Source organism: Dermacentor silvarum, chromosome 2, assembly GCF_013339745.2.
Source record: "Dermacentor silvarum isolate Dsil-2018 chromosome 2, BIME_Dsil_1.4, whole genome shotgun sequence".
NCBI lineage: Eukaryota > Metazoa > Arthropoda > Arachnida > Ixodida > Ixodidae > Dermacentor > Dermacentor silvarum.
In genome coordinates this window covers 38,868,603-38,883,983 of record NC_051155.1, presented here as the reverse complement: position 1 = coordinate 38,883,983, position 15,381 = coordinate 38,868,603, and the positions used below count along the sequence as shown (strand labels likewise).

At 51.5% G+C, this 15,381-nt stretch overlaps 1 protein-coding gene across 1 annotated transcript in view; it reads left to right on the top strand.

Annotated features, from left to right (window-relative positions):
* Window positions 1-15,381, top strand: part of LOC119439972 (membrane metallo-endopeptidase-like 1) — a 306,684-nt gene that overhangs the window by 87,098 nt on the left and 204,205 nt on the right. Inside the window, exon 6 of the mRNA XM_049662691.1 lies at window positions 2,647-2,786. Coding sequence (XP_049518648.1) covers window positions 2,647-2,786 — 140 coding nt within the window. The remainder of the gene's footprint in view (window positions 1-2,646; window positions 2,787-15,381) is intronic.

The window sequence follows — 15,381 nt, the reverse complement described above, 5'->3', positions numbered from 1 at the left end:
TATGAACCAGTTTGTTCGCTAAACGGGGTCCCTGTTTAGACCTATTTGTGTGTGGGGGGTCCTGTTTAAACCTATTTGCAAGCCAAACAGGACCCCGTTCAGACCCGTTTGTGTGTAAACGGGTCCTGTTTACACCTGTTTGTTGCCAAATAGGTCCCTGTTAAAACCAGTTTAAACCTGTATAACCCTGTTTGAATTTAAATAGGATTTTTTAGTAGGGCAGACCTAGGAAAAAGGTTTTCTTCTTCCAACCCCCAAGCGTGTACGTGCCACAGCGTATGGCTCATATGTCACGGGATGTGCCAATATATATTTGTTAGGCTTATTCTAGGACCGTCAATTTCTAGGGCCGTGATTTACGTGAATTTAAGCAGGAAGCAGCGCTACGCGTATAATCATGATCATCATCATCGTTGTCAGCCTATACTTATGCCCACTGCAGGACGAAGGCATATCGCTGTGATCTCCAATTACCCCTGTCTTGGCTAGCTGATTCCTACATGTGCCTGCAAATTTCCTAACTTCATACCCCACCTAGTTCTCTGCCAACCTCGACTGCACTTCTCTTGGTATCCATTCTGCAGCTCCAATGGTCCAACGGTTATCCATGCTATGCAACACGGCCGGCCCAGCTCCATTTTTTCACCTGATGTCGACTTGAAGATCGACTGTCTCCGTTTGTTCTCTGATCCACACCACTCTCTTCCTGTCTCCTAACGTTAGGCGTAAAAGTTTATCATTCCAACGCTCTTTGTGCAGTCCTAACTTGTTCTCGAGCTTCTTCGTTAACCTCCAAGTTTCTGCCCCATATGTTAGCATCGCTAGATTGCAACGACTGTACACTTTTCTTTTCAGCGACAGCGGTAAGCTGCCAGTCAGGATTTGGTAATGCCTGCCGCATGCACTCCAACCCAATTTTATTCTTCTGTAAATTTTTTTCTCATGATCAGGGTCCCCTGTGAGTAATTGACCTAGATGAACGTACTGCTTTACAGCCTCTAGAGGCTGACTGACGATCCTTAATTCTTGATCTCTTGTCAGGCTATTCAAAATTATGTTTGTATTCTGTGTATTAATCTTCAGCCCCACTCTTACGCTTTCTGGGTCAAGGTTCTCAATCATTTGCTGTAATTCGTCCCCATTGTTGCTGAATAGGACAATGTCATCTGCAAAGCGAAGGTTAAGATTTTTGCCGTTGATCCTCACTCTTAAGCCTTCCCAGTCTAAGAGCTTAAATACTTCTAAGCATGTAGTGAATAGCAATGGAGAGATTGTGTCATCTTGCATGATCCTTTCATTGATAGGTATCTTTCTACTTTTCTGGTAGAGGAACAAGTTTGCTGTCAAATCCTTGTTAATATTTGCCAAGATATTCACGTATGCCTCCTGTACTTCTTTATTGCGCATTGGCTCTATCACTGCTGGTATATCTAGTGAATCAAATGCTTTTTCATAATCTATGAAAGCCATATAGATAGGTTGATTGTACTCCGCAGATTTCTTTATTACCTGATTGATGACTACATGTATGTATTATGTTAAATGCGTATATGTTGCAATCGCACTATGTTATCATGCGTGTTTCTGATGTTTGTTTGTGAGCAGTCACCTGGCGCTAGTGACGACCCCGTATGGAACTTCTGCTTTCTCTTTTCCTGCAACTCGTTTTATTAATTTTTTTTGTAGAAGGCAGTGCTTTGTCACCTTTATTTTGTACTATCGGCGTCAAATGAAAGCCGAACAGCGGAGCGCGTGCCACAAGCACTGTTAACATCATAGTGCGCGGCGTCCTGTCATTACCACTGACAGGCGAGCACATCCGGTGTGGCAGCACTGCTCGATCCCCCTATAGTGCGTTATCTTCACTTCTGTTCCAGTTTTCGTATGATGATAGCGGTGGCCGGCGTGAGCGTGCCAAGCGCTTTTCGTCGTATCGCTCGCAGTTCTTCGCTTTTACTCGAGCGCTGCATTGCAATCAGCGTCGGGGCACGATAAAAAAAAAAGATACATCTAATCGCTTTGTGGTTGATTTCAAGCTATCGTTTTTTTCTTGTTCAGCACAACCTTGTTCAACCACAAGCGATCGGCACGCCCATGCCGGCAACCGTAGCAGCTGCGAGCGATATACCGCGATGCGCATGTTTGCCGATCGAATGCATGAATGTTGCAGAATTTTCGATTCTGTTTTCTTTTTTTTCCTTTCAAAAATACTAGTGGGAACACAGGCAAAAAAGAAATCGCACTTCAGTGGGGTGGCGCTGTACTACCAAACCGGATGTGTGGGCCTGTCTGCGCTGATGACTGGACGGCGCGCACTATGCTGTTTCTAATGCTTGTGGCACGCGCTCCGCTGTTCGGCTTTCATTTGACGCTGATAGTACATTCTTAGCATAGCTGGGTAATTTACACCCCACGTTACATCCTAACAGTTTCTTTTGTTACCTCTGTAGTTCACTGTGCATGCTTCTTTTTGGAAACTATTTGCGCATTTTGCGCGAAAGACTGCCGGAAGTGTATAATAGAGCTGTCGTTGCATTTGTAAGACCAATGTCGTCCCCGGCCGAAATGTCAAAAATTGCATTTGTAAAATTTTATACTTGTTTTTTTCCCAACAGTATGCATATAAATATAAATTGTTATTTCCAGATTCCTCTTCTTCAAATGCTGAACAAGGAATTTTCAAAGTTGAACATCACTCTAAATGAATCAGAGAGAGTGCTCGTCAACACGTTGTATTACTACGAGCAGCTAAACGAATTTCTGCCTAAAGCGTCTTCTGCTGACCTGTGAGTACCGCATCCGTGATAAACATGCATTCTTGTGGTAGAAATGCTTTCAGTTATCGAACAGCATTAGTAGCACTATTATCTGCACGTTCTGCAGTGGATTCTTTCCTAAGGCATTACACTGCAGAGCAAGACGTTGCGATTTCTATTCATGCATGCGTAGCTTATTTTAGATGGTAGTAAATTGTAGATGGTCGAAATTATTCTTTATCCAGTACTATGCATACCACAACGAGTGTTGCGTTATCCCGTTCGGCCCCAGTTATATATATTGGCTACCTACAACTTTACGGTCCCGTAAGACAGAAGTTCTATTTAAAATAGCGGCGTTTTTTTTTTTTTTTTTTGGGGGGGGGGGGGGCTTTGCTGCGCCGACTGGTCTATGGTTCTGGTTAGACGCTGACTTTTTTATGGTTCCTTGCTTCTTCTTGTACCACAACCTTAGGGTACCCCATATAATTTGTGTATCCTATTATAGGGGCAATTTTACTATCAAACTTCAATAAGACTGTTTCAGCAATTGGTTAGGATATGTTGTAGAGAATAATGACCAATAACCACGGACATCAAGGAGTCATGAATGTCTGCGTACCAGCTCGCTTTCGATAAAGGCGGCAATTGCAAGCTGCCATCCCGATATACATAATCAACATGAAAATGGACCGAGGACCGCATAATAATTGTTACGGCTTGAAATGTGAAGTGTACATGATTAAACAGAGAGCAAAAAATATGACTAGGACCGATACCTAGGCGCCACACTAGAAATGCTAACTGGTATGGTACCAATAAACATTCATGTTAACGGCATTTATCCACGTTTTTTGACACTTTGACCACCCTGCTGTTCAACAAAAGTTATACGTGCACGGATAAGAAAGAACACAGGGAAATTATAGCCTAACCAGCATTCTCACTTCAGATCCTCAAGTCATGTAACATAGACTCGAATATTACACACGTTTGAAAAAAAAACAATTTTGATTGCTTCGCGAGGAACTCGGCATCAAATGAAGTCACGTGATCATAATTTATCATGTGATGCAAACGCGACAGATATAACTGGTGAAAAGGAGAAGTTTGATTGTGCTCAGTCTCATTTTGTGTTTTGAAGAAAGTTCTCCTGTCTCTTTGAGTTAGGATTTTCTGTCGCAGTTTGAAGATGTGGATTGGTGGATACTTAATGGATGGGGACGGCACGATATGTGTTCTGGCAAGTGCTTGTCACGGCTTGTCACCCGTTCGCCGTAGGCGCGAAGTCAATCGACGGGGTATACAAGCAGGCTGGTCGTTCCCTACTCGAGCGAACACAGTGAAAAGGTTAGAGTGGGGAGCAAAAAAAAAAGAAAAGAAACAAGATATTTATCGACTGACAACGATACACAAATTAATCAAATAAAATAATAAACAAACACAAGAAAACTAACACACCTGAACTTTATAGCTCAATGATGACGACAAAGCAATATGACGAGCAATTAACAGTGGATATAAAAATGAAGCTGGACGCGGATCAAATATACAAGAATACACTTAACAGGGGCGGTATTCTGTAAGGGCCCATTCACACTTGCGACTAGGCGAGGTCGCGCGACCGATTGCGACTGGCGACCGGAAAACTACTCAAGACGAACGATGTTCACACTTACAAATGCGACCGACGAGTCGCTAAACCGAAATGTATCACGATATGCCGTTCACGTCTGCTTGAAATGTCATCGCCGCGTAAAATAAGCGTCAGCGTATACGGACGTCCTGTTCCTTCGCATCTGATTGGTTCAGCTGTTCTGCGACTGTGGTCGCGCGACTGAAAAATCGAACAGTGAGCGACTGGCCCGAAACGGTCGCATTTCGAGAAAAGCGACCATTTGCGACTACTTGCGACTGGTCGCTTTGCGACCAACTTGGTCGCGCGACCTCGCCTAGTCGCAAGTGTGAATGGGCCCTAAGAGTCTAGCTAGTTGACTGTCCATTTCGCCACTTCTGCGACCATTGATTCGGTGCAGCTTGACGTGCAGCAAGGTGCCAGCCAGTCTCCTTCCTGCACGTCAAGCTGCAGCGGATCAACGGTCGCCGAAATAGACAGTCCACTAGGTAGACTCTTACAGAATACCGCCCCTGGGCCCCGATTTTGTAGCGATGCCTTATGACGTATTCTATACTGGTCTTATCATCCACCACTCACGGCCCGCGGATCCCGCTGATAACGCGAGTGGACCGTCGCTCTGACAAAGCGCGATAAGAGCGAAAGGCATTATTACCGGAAAGGCATCGCTACAAAATACCGGCCCTGATGACTTCACTAAGCAGTTTGAGATAACTTGAGGCGAACTACCGTGAGCTTCGTTGCAGACCTTGCTTTATCATCTCGTACGTCAACCAGTTACTCGGAGTTCCGAAGCGGCTAGGCGGCCCAGGTGATACTGGAAGGCACTAGCCCCTCCACTGCCTCTTAGCAGATCACAGGCTCAGCTTCTAGACTCATTAGCAGGGACTAAAACCTGCGCTTAAATAGCCTCTCCTTTCCCTAGTTCCCTAGGTCAGGGAATGGCAGGTATGGGTGACCGTTCACGTAATGATTTTATGAATCCTCCCAAAGGTCTTGGTCGCGTTCCTGTTAATCATGGGCGATGGTACGGGCGATACCCCCCCGCAGCCAGAGCGCGCGCCCCCGCACTGCACCACACACACACAAACACACACACGAACACCTTTGGGTCCGTTGACAAGCACAGAAGCAGCAGCCACACGGCGCCATATTCTCGGACAATATATACGATGCTAGCAATTTGTGGACATGGTACGAGACATCGCGTATCTCGGGGTTTCCGGAAAACACTTGACCCCTCCCGTCTCAGCAACCCACTCAAGGCAGGCGCGGGGCACAGCAGACATGAGTTCGTAGAAAGGACTCTCCGGGTATGTGTCAAGGTCGCGCCAAGATTCACAACAACAAAAAAAGAATCTCCCTTTTTTCGTCCGCTTGCACGAGTGATTGGCAATACCCGTCTTGCTCGGTCGTTGCCATGCCCACGACGTTTTGGCGCCCGTTAATCGGCGCATCGCTGACTCGAAACTATGCCGCCCTGTGACACTGCCCCCCACTTTCAGAATATTGTAACATAATATTCACTTCCACGAGTGTGACTTTCGAGAAAAATAAACTATAAAAAGAACATTGTTCATGTATACATAACATTAAACCTACAATATACAAACTGTACTATACAAAAAAACAATAATCGAACAGAACACTACACGTCTAGGTATACAACTCCAAAATCCTACAACTTAACTGCAGAATGACCCTAAATACATGATAATTGAAATATCATATGCAGCGCAAACGCCGTTATTAACGCACATACTAGTGCCACTGAGAGCCTCGTTGACTTCACGGATGTACTATAATTGTCGCTCTGACTTTGCGGTGAAAACTCTTACTCACGCATTAAAGAAACAAAAATAATCTTGCGAAAATGACGCGATCAAGCCTACAAGATACGCGCTTATTTATAAGTACTTGCACGCACTAAATGAAACTCAAAATGTTGCCGTCTTCTAAATACACGCGTGAGACAGGCACCAACGCTTTGCTTCTTTGTGTCTGCGCATGACACGCCTTAAAGGAACGGCACAAATACTTTCGAAAATGTAAGGTTATACAACGGCTCCTTCAAATAAAGCGCTTTCCTCGCAGAGAAAAAAATCTCGCGTACACTTCCGTAAAGTGAACTGATACTAAAGCACGCCACAACAGCATTGAAACTAATAACCTTGACTTGAGGTTGCAAGAGTATCTCACCCAAAAAGAAGCCCACTGGCTAAAGAAAGAACGACAATTCGAGCAAACAAAGTTTCAAAAATTTATGCGCGCGCAAACCAGCTCTTTCAGAATATCAGAGAGCTTCTAAAACAGTTTAAACAAAGCTCTAAACTTGCCCATTGAAACGATCTCTAGTATTGGAGATGTCCTAACGTTTAACCGAACTCTGAAAATAAATAAACTGTTTCTAGAAGACCTGCGTCGCTTTTCATTCCAAGTAGCCTACGGTTGCGCCATAGCTTTAAGCCATGCTCGAGGCGGGCGCGGTCTGAGGGCTCGTCTTGTCAACGAAGGAATACAAAAGGGTACGTAGGTCATTCTCCTCGCTGCCGACCCCCGACACTCTACATACAGGCAATATGTCTTCTGGGCGTCATGCTACGACTTCGCTGCCGCCAGTGACCAATTCGCGTCGCCTTACCGGCTCGCTCTCTTGTGCCATGCCTAGTACACCTTGAAAAGAACCGAACGAGGGGGAACATAATTGCCCCCTTGCTTTTGTCCGCCCCGTGCAGAATGGCCCTTTCGTTTCTTCCTCACCCAGCGGCTCGGACGTGCTCTTACTGGAGCCATTGCAATCGGCCAACGCGCCTTTCGAACTCCTTGACTGCGCTCCCCACAGGGTTTAGCGCGCTTGGTTTTATTCGACTGCGTTGCCTTGTCTACGCATTACGCACTCTGCGACACCGCTTCTTTCTCCTAGCACGCCTTCAGGTGCTCATTTTCAAGCCTTCCGCTCGCATCTCGTCATGAAGCACACTGATATCGCCGGTCACGATTGCCATCTCAACCACACAGTCTGAATGATTTGCGGGTAAATAATTCCTCTCCTTGCTACCTCGACTGGTGGAGAGTTTCAAACACTTCGGGACAATGCCGATATTTTTCTTTGCGAAACGTAGCTCGCATACCTGGGAGCTGTCCCCAACCGCACTGCCCTGCCTACATTGTGCTTTAGAGCACAAGCACTTTTCTGACCAATTTGACTCTACACTGGTGCTCTTCCTAACGAGTTTGTGTCCCATCGGACTACTTCTGCAAGAGCTACTACCTTCGCGACGTACTCCCAAGATAACTGTGCCAAATCGTCCACAGCTGGCCTAGCTGCTTCTCTAGTATTCCATTGGCACAGTATGTCGTCGCGCTCAATCCGGTCCTCATCAACGACTTCCTCATCAACTACGCCACGGTCTATCGATCTGGCATAATCTGTGAACGTACATTTGGGCTCACAAAGATTAGCCTCTCTTTCTACCATCGGCAGAACCGTGCGTGCGCCTTCTACGGGCGCCTGACATTTCTGCTGCTCCTCCTGTACTTCTCGGTACTGGTTGCTAGCACTACTCTCGTTGTCACTTTGAATAAACTGAATCTTTAATTGTGAGAACCCTACTTCGCGCTCTCCAGTTTCCTTCGCCGCCACCACTCTGTCTCCTTTTCCTCTCGCTCTTTCTCCTTTTTTTTCTCTCGGGCCAACGCCAGCTCTTCTCGGGCTACTGCCTGCCCCTGCTGTTCCGCAACCTATGTCCTCAGCTCAGCGCCCTCTAGGCCTAACTGTTTGCCTAGTTCTATCGACTTTTTAAACTCAATTCCCTCCAAAATGCCGCTGCACCGTGCTGCATTTGTACAGAACGTCCTGCCTGCGGACGCCAGTTTATGTCACGGCTTGCCACCCGTTCGCCGTCGGCGCGAAGTCATCGACGGAGTATACGAGCCGGTTGGTCATTCAGTACTCAAGCGAACACAGTGAAAGGGTCAGAGTCGGAAGTAAACAAAAAACAAAATTTTTATCGGCTGACAATGATACACAAGTTTCTCAAATAAAATAATTTTAAAAATTACACAAGAAAATTAACGCCCCCGAACTTACTATAGCTCGATGACGACAAAGCAATATGACGAGCAATTAACAGTGCATATAAAAATGAAGCAGGGCGCGGATCAAGTATAGAAGAAGAGCTTAACAGTAGTTCACTAAAACAAAGTTCAAAAGAAAAGAGAGTTGAAAAGAAAACAAGCGATGTCATACGCGTGGCCGGGCAGCAGCAGCAAGTCCATAACCTGTGAAGTCGGCGCGCAGAGCTTTCTAGAAGAACGCCGGCGAGCCGATCTTTATCTGACGACTTCTCTCAAGCAGGTTGAGCTAACCTCAGGCGAACTACCGTGAGCTTCGTTGCAGACGTTGGTTTGTCGTCTTGTACGTCAACTAGTTACTCGGAGTTCCGAAGTGGCTAGGCGGCCCAGGCGATACTGGACGGCACTAGCCCCTCCACTGCTTCTCGGCAGATTACAAGCTCATATTCTAGACTGATTACACGGGTTGTGAAAGTACTGAAAGTTGGGCGAGTTAGGAGCTATTCGTCTTGAAACTGCAGCATGCACACAAGAAACGAGGACAATAAGGCAAAGCGCCTGTCTGTTACCTTTGCCATATTGTCCTCGTTTCTGGAGTCCGTGCTGCAGTTTCAAGACGATTAGCAGGAACTAAAACCCGCGTTTAAATAGCCTCTCCTTCCTCTAGCTCCCTAGATAGGGGAACGGCAGGTGTAGGTGACGATACACCTAATTATTTCACGACTCCTCCCAAAGGTCTTGGCCGCACCCCTCTTAATCAGGAGCGAGGGAACGGGTGATTCCCTCCCCCCCTCCCCCGCTGCCAGAGGTCGCGGCCCCGCACTGCACAACACAGACACACACGCACACACTTGGGTCCGTTGACAAGCACAGAAGCAACAGAGGCAGCCGGCAACACGGCGCCATATTCTCAGACAATACATACGCTGCTAACAATTTGTGGACAAGGTACAGAGACATCGCGTATTTCGGGATGTCCGGAAAGCACTTGACCCCTCCCGTATCAGCATCCCACTAACGACACGCGCGAGGCAGAGAAGACACAGGGGTTCGGCGGTAATGCGGGGAAACGGAGTAGCGCGGATGGCATCGGCAGCACCTCTGCGCGCTGCCTTGTTGGTGCTGCTACAATGTTTCTCTCGCTCGCTCTCATTTACTCTTTCTCTCGACCGAACATAGCGCTTGACGCTCCGCGAGGCGGTTGTTAGGCAACGCAGTGGCAGGCGGCATACTTTACGGCCGGCTTAAACGGCTCCGCTGTTTAAAGTTATTGCGGCTTCGCTCGGCGCTAAAGCAACGGTAAACTCGGCGGTAATGCAGTTCCACTCTACGTGGAATCTGGGGAAGTGCGAAGCAGTGATTCGCCGGTGTTGCCCTTGTATTTATCTTTGTTTAGCTATTATTTTCATGAGGTTGGGATTAGTTTGCCTGCCCTGGCGAGCAACTTCAGCTTCTCGGGCGCGCACCGCCTGATGAGCCCTGCGTCGGCGTTGCCTTTCGCGGGCGAGCGGGCGCTGTCGCTCCAAGCGGGCTTGCTGTGCGGGTACATGGCGGGAAAGAGCGTCCCGGAGCGCGATAACAGCTTTTCTAGGTGCTAGAAAAGCTGAAAAGCTCCTCTGCTTGCAGATGTCGCGCTCTGGCGAGCGGAATCCTTCCACTTGTGGGGCAGTGGCGCCCTCTATTGCGCTGCGCCGTTATGAACTGGGCGTTCTTGAAGCGACTTCAACAAGTTTCTGTTAATTGATATATTTCATAAGTATTCCTGCATTTTATATTATTCTGAATCTAGTTAGTTAAATTTTACTCGGTTTTTCGCTGTTATTGGCAAGTTTTGGTCTTGTTTTGCACTTGTCACTTGAGTGTGACGACATGACACATTAGACGCCGACAGCGCGGTGCCCTAAAGTGGTCCGCACTTAAAAGCGTGAGACACGCGCTAGGAACGGCGTCGCCCGTATAAGTAGGAATCCCCCGCAAGAAGCGCCGTTCGGGCGAGCCAAGTGGCTATGAATGCGATTACGGCTGGGAAGCTCGCCTGACGCGGCAGGCCGCACCTTTTACAGCGGAACTGTTAGAACCTCGTTATAATGATCATTTCGTCGTCCGCAGCTTCACCGAGCTGGGGGAGAGAGAGCGGAGCGAGAGTGAAAGCAGAGTAAAAAAAAAGTTGTCGCAGTTTCACCTGAAAGGCGAAGCATCAATTGCGATAGCAAATTTGAAGAGAGCAACACGGAGTAATGATAGCAGCTTTATCAGCTGTATAAACTTGGACGTGCAGAGAGAGAAGAGAGAGAAAATGACTTCATTGACATTAATCCGGCATGTAGAGGTGGATCAGGCCACGTAGGGCTCCATCAACCCCCTATCTCACTAGACCTCAGCGCGGACCGGTCCGGCGCTAGCTACTAGGAGTTGCCTCCGTTCGCTTTTGCCGGGCCAGGGCCGCGTCGAGCCGCTGGATGGCTTGGAGTTGCGCCTGATGGTCAGGCGAACTGATGCAGTGTTCCATGTCCGGTGGCAGAGAGTCCCGCACGGTTCCCCCCGCACACGCGTCACACCCCCACAGCACGTGGGCTAAGGTTGCCAGTTCTCGCGCACACACACTGCACGTAGCACTTTCAAACAGTCCGGCACACACGTGCCGGGCTAGGGCCGGCGTGAGTAGTGTTCCAGTCTGTAGCTGTCGTAAGAGGACCCCCTCACGTCGCCCTTGTCTCGGGTGAGGCCCAGGCAACGCTCGGCGGCCCTCTCGGTACCAAGCGAGGATTCCTCCGTAGTCCAGTAGCGGGTCTGGGTCCAGGAAGTCAGCCTCGTCCGCTTCCGAGGGGCGGGGGGGGGGGGGGCGCCGCACGGTACGCGAGCTCACGCGCGACGACGTCCGCCTCCTCGTTGCGGTTGGCCGCTCCTCCTGGGATGACTCCGACGTGAGCCGGGAACCAACGTAGATGGGTTGTGGTTGACTTGGCCCTCGGCAACAGGCTCACCGCCGGCGTCCCGACGCTCCCGCGGCCACAGTTGGCGATGGCCGTGCGGGAGTCGCTCAGGATCGTGGTCGCCTCCGGTATGCCGCTCAGCGCCAGGGCGATGGTGGCTTCCTCCGCTTGCTCCGCAGACGTCGCTCGGACGCTGCAGGCGTTGAGTACTTTCCCGTCCGTGGCCCGGACAACCGCTGCCATATACGTTTTCGGCTTGCGTTGGTGTTTGGCTGCGTCCACGTACACCGCCTTTGCGTCGTCGGCGTATGTTTCTGCCAGCGCTTTCGCCCTGGCCACCCTTGGCTCCTTGTTGCGGTCCGGGTGCACGTTGCGCGGGAGCGGCAGGACCACCAGGCGCCTTGCTACTTGCTTGCTCACCTCCTCCCGCTTCGGGGCTTCCTCCCAATAGGATTCGGCCCTTGGCGGGCGCAGGCCGACCCTCTGTAGGATCGCTCTTCCGGCTTTGGTTGTTGCGAGGCGAGACAGCTGCGTCGTGCGCTGGGCCTCGCTCACCTCCTCCAGGGTATTATGGACTCCTAGTCGAGCCAGGGCATCGTTGCTCATACTGGCGAGGAGGCCCAGCGCCGTCTTGTGGGCCTTCCTTATTGCAGCGTTGATTTTCTCCCGCTCGTGTCGCAGCCATCCGTGGAACGCGCCGACGTACCAGACGTGGCTCGTCACGAACGACTGCAGCAGTCGCAGGAGATTCGTCTCTCGCATCCCATGTCGTTTGGTGGAGATCTGCTTGACCAGGCGGGTCGCAACTCCCATCTTCGTTAGCAGCCGGCTCAGAGCGGTGTGGTTGCCGTTTCCCGCGTCGAAGTGCATGCCGAGTACTCTGATTCCTCGGACGTGCGGGATGGTGGTGCCGTCTTCGGTCCTCAGCGTGATGTTAGCCGCCTCCTTCTCCGTTGACTTGCGCCAGTGACCAGGAGGTGGCAATACCAGTAGCTCCGACTTCTGCGGAGAGCATCGGAGGCCTGTCCCCCGCAGGCAGTCTTCTATCTGCCAGATTGCCTCTTGCAGTGACTCCTCTATGTGGCCGGTCGTGCCTCCCGTCATCCACAATGTGATGTCATCTGCATATATTGTGTGCTGGACCTGCGGCAATCGGGCAAGGCGCTCGGCCACTGGTATCATGACTATATTAAAAAGAAAGGGGGAGATGACGGCCCCTTGCGGTGTGCCGACGCTGCCCAACCTTCGCTCCTCCAGCTGCAGGTGACCGACGTGGAGGCACGCCGTCCGATTCGAGAGAAAGGCCCGGATGTAATCGTACGTTCGCCGTCCCAGCCCGAGCCTCTCGACCTGTGCCAGGATTGCGGAGTGTAGCACGTTGTCAAAGGCACTTTTGAGGTCGAGGCCTAGGATCGCCCTGCAGTCGGTCTTGCTGGGGGACTCGAGCAGGTCGTGCTGGATCAGTAGCATTGCGTCCTGCGTGCTCAGCCGGGCCCGAAAGCCCAGCATCGCCGCAGGGTACGCGTCGTACTCTTCCATGTAACTCTGCCAACGGTTGTTTAGCACGTGCTCCAGCACCTTGCCCGCGCATGACGTCAGGGAGATCGGGCGGAGATTCTCAATGCTGGGCGGCTTGTTGGGTTTAGGGATCAATATCGTTCGGGCGGTCCGCCACTGCTTGGGCAGCGTGCCGGAGCGCCAACAGTCGTAGAAATTCGTAAGGGCCGTGATGACCACGTCGCCAAGGTTTCGCAGGGTCTTATTGTGGATCAGGTCCGGGCCGGCTGCCGACTTGCAGTTCAGCTCTTGCACCGCTCGGCGGACCTCCCATTCTTCTATATCCGCGTCGAGCGCGGGGTTGTCTGTGCCTTCGTAGTCCGGGTGGCGGACTTGTGCGGTGACCGGGAGATATTGATCGATGAGGCGTTTGCCCACTTCGTCCTCGCCGTGTTCTTTGATTGCCGCGTGCAGGATCTGCGCCAGTCTGTGTTGCTGGAACGATTTGCTCTGCGTCGCGTCACGTAAGTGGCGGAGCAGCTTCCACGTACGGCTGGCGTGCAGCTGCCCGTCGGCTTCGTTACAGATGGCATGCCACTGCTGCACGCAGAGCTGCGTGCTGTATTTTTCGATTTCGCGGCCGAGGTGGGCGATGCGCTTGCGCAGTGTTCTGTTGTGCCGCATGCGCTTCCATCGGCGTTGCAGTGATTATCGTGCCTCGATCAGGTGGGCCAGTCGAGGGTCCATAGTGGGGATCGATTCGTCCGTCTCCACTTCCGTGCTCACACGCGCCACCGCGTCTACCAGGCTGCGCGTCCACTTTTCGAGGTCCTCAATGGTGGGCGCAATCTCCTGCCGACGGAAGGCGTTCCAATCCGTCAGCTTGTGCTTGCGAGTCGGGGCCTGCTTGCTCCGGACCCGCAGCGGCAATTCCACTTCTATGATGTAATGGTCACTTCCCAAGTTGAGCCCCGTGTTGCGCCAGCTCACCGGTCTGTCATCCGGGAGGTGCACGAAGGCGAGGTCGGGGGTGGTGTCCCTGGTTGCTGAAGTGCCAATTCGTGACGGCCGCTGCGGGTCCAAGAGCAGCTCAAATTCGGCCTCTTCAGCCTCGTCCAGTAGGCTCCGTCCTTTGGCAGTCGTGCGGGGGTAGCCCAGTTCCCTGTGGGACGAGTTGAAGTCACCCGCCACGATGATCGGCATGTCGACGGCTTTTCGCCTGGCTTTCTGGAACAGCGTCCGGAACCGCTGGCTGCGGTGCTGCGGGTTGCTGTAGGCGTTCCTCAGACAAACGGACTCTTGCGTCTTCTTACCGACCACGACTTCGGTCGCGCACAACTCCAGGGCCGTGTTGCCATCGAGGAAGCGGTCGAGCTTGATGAGGGTGATGCCCTTGCGTACAAAGGTGCAGACTCCCTGTGCCGCGCCCGTGTTGCTGGTGCGCGCGCTGGGGGGTGATGCGTGAACGTGGTAACCCGGGAGTTTCGGGGTCTCTTCCATATGTGTCTCTTCAATCATGATCACGTCAGGAGGCGCGGCCATGGATTGTACTTGTTGTAGTAGGGCCTTGCGGCACCGGAGGCCGTTGGCGTTCCAGTGCCACACTCTGAGCTTGGCGTTGTTGGCGGCCTTATCCATGGCTGGGCGAGGCTCCGGGCGACGTGCGGCTGCCGTGGCCGAGTTTCCCCATCTCCTCCTGCAGTAGTTGGACCATGAAATGTTTCATTTCCTCGAAGCCCGTGTTGATGCGGGCCTCCTCTCGGGCTTCGAGCTTTGCAAAGTCTGCCTTGACGTCGTTTTTGAAATTCTTCATGGCTGACGCCACGTTGTCGACCTTCTGTGAGATCTCTTTTGTGCACTTGTCTTGCCTGTTTAGGCGCGCGTTGATGTGTTTGAACCGGGCCCCGTAGTTAAGGCCGCCTTGGGTATCTGTGTCCCTAGAGTGAAGTGTCGAGATCGATGAGATGGATTCGGTCTCGTCGTCCCCGGTGTTCATGTTCAGGTGTTCGTCCTCGTCCGACTCGATCACCGAGCTACGGTGGGCCTTCTTCTGGCAAGGGGTCTTGCCTTGTTCCAACGATTGCGGCGACGGTGGTGGCGGTGGCATGACCGGCGTCCCCAGCGGGGTGAACGATGCCGTCTGCTGCGCCGTTCCCACACTCCATGTCGTATCTGATTGGTTTCCGTGCTGTTGCGAAGCGAATCTTGCAATCAGCTCCTTCTGCTGTTTCATAGTCTCCTGTTGTTGCTTCACCGTCTCCTGCAACAGCTTAATCGTGCTCTCGAGCCGCATCATTTTGGATGCAAGCGAGTTGTTCTGCGGCTTTCTCGCCGGCGTGCGCGAGCGCTGGCGCTCCTTCACGTCTTTTTCGCCCTTGGCTCCGCCTCTGGCGATATCTGACCACAACTTCCGGCCGTCACGTGAGGGACTGCGCCGCCTATCGCGACTCTCCGAGCGTCCGCGGCTTGGGGGCCGCCCTCGGCT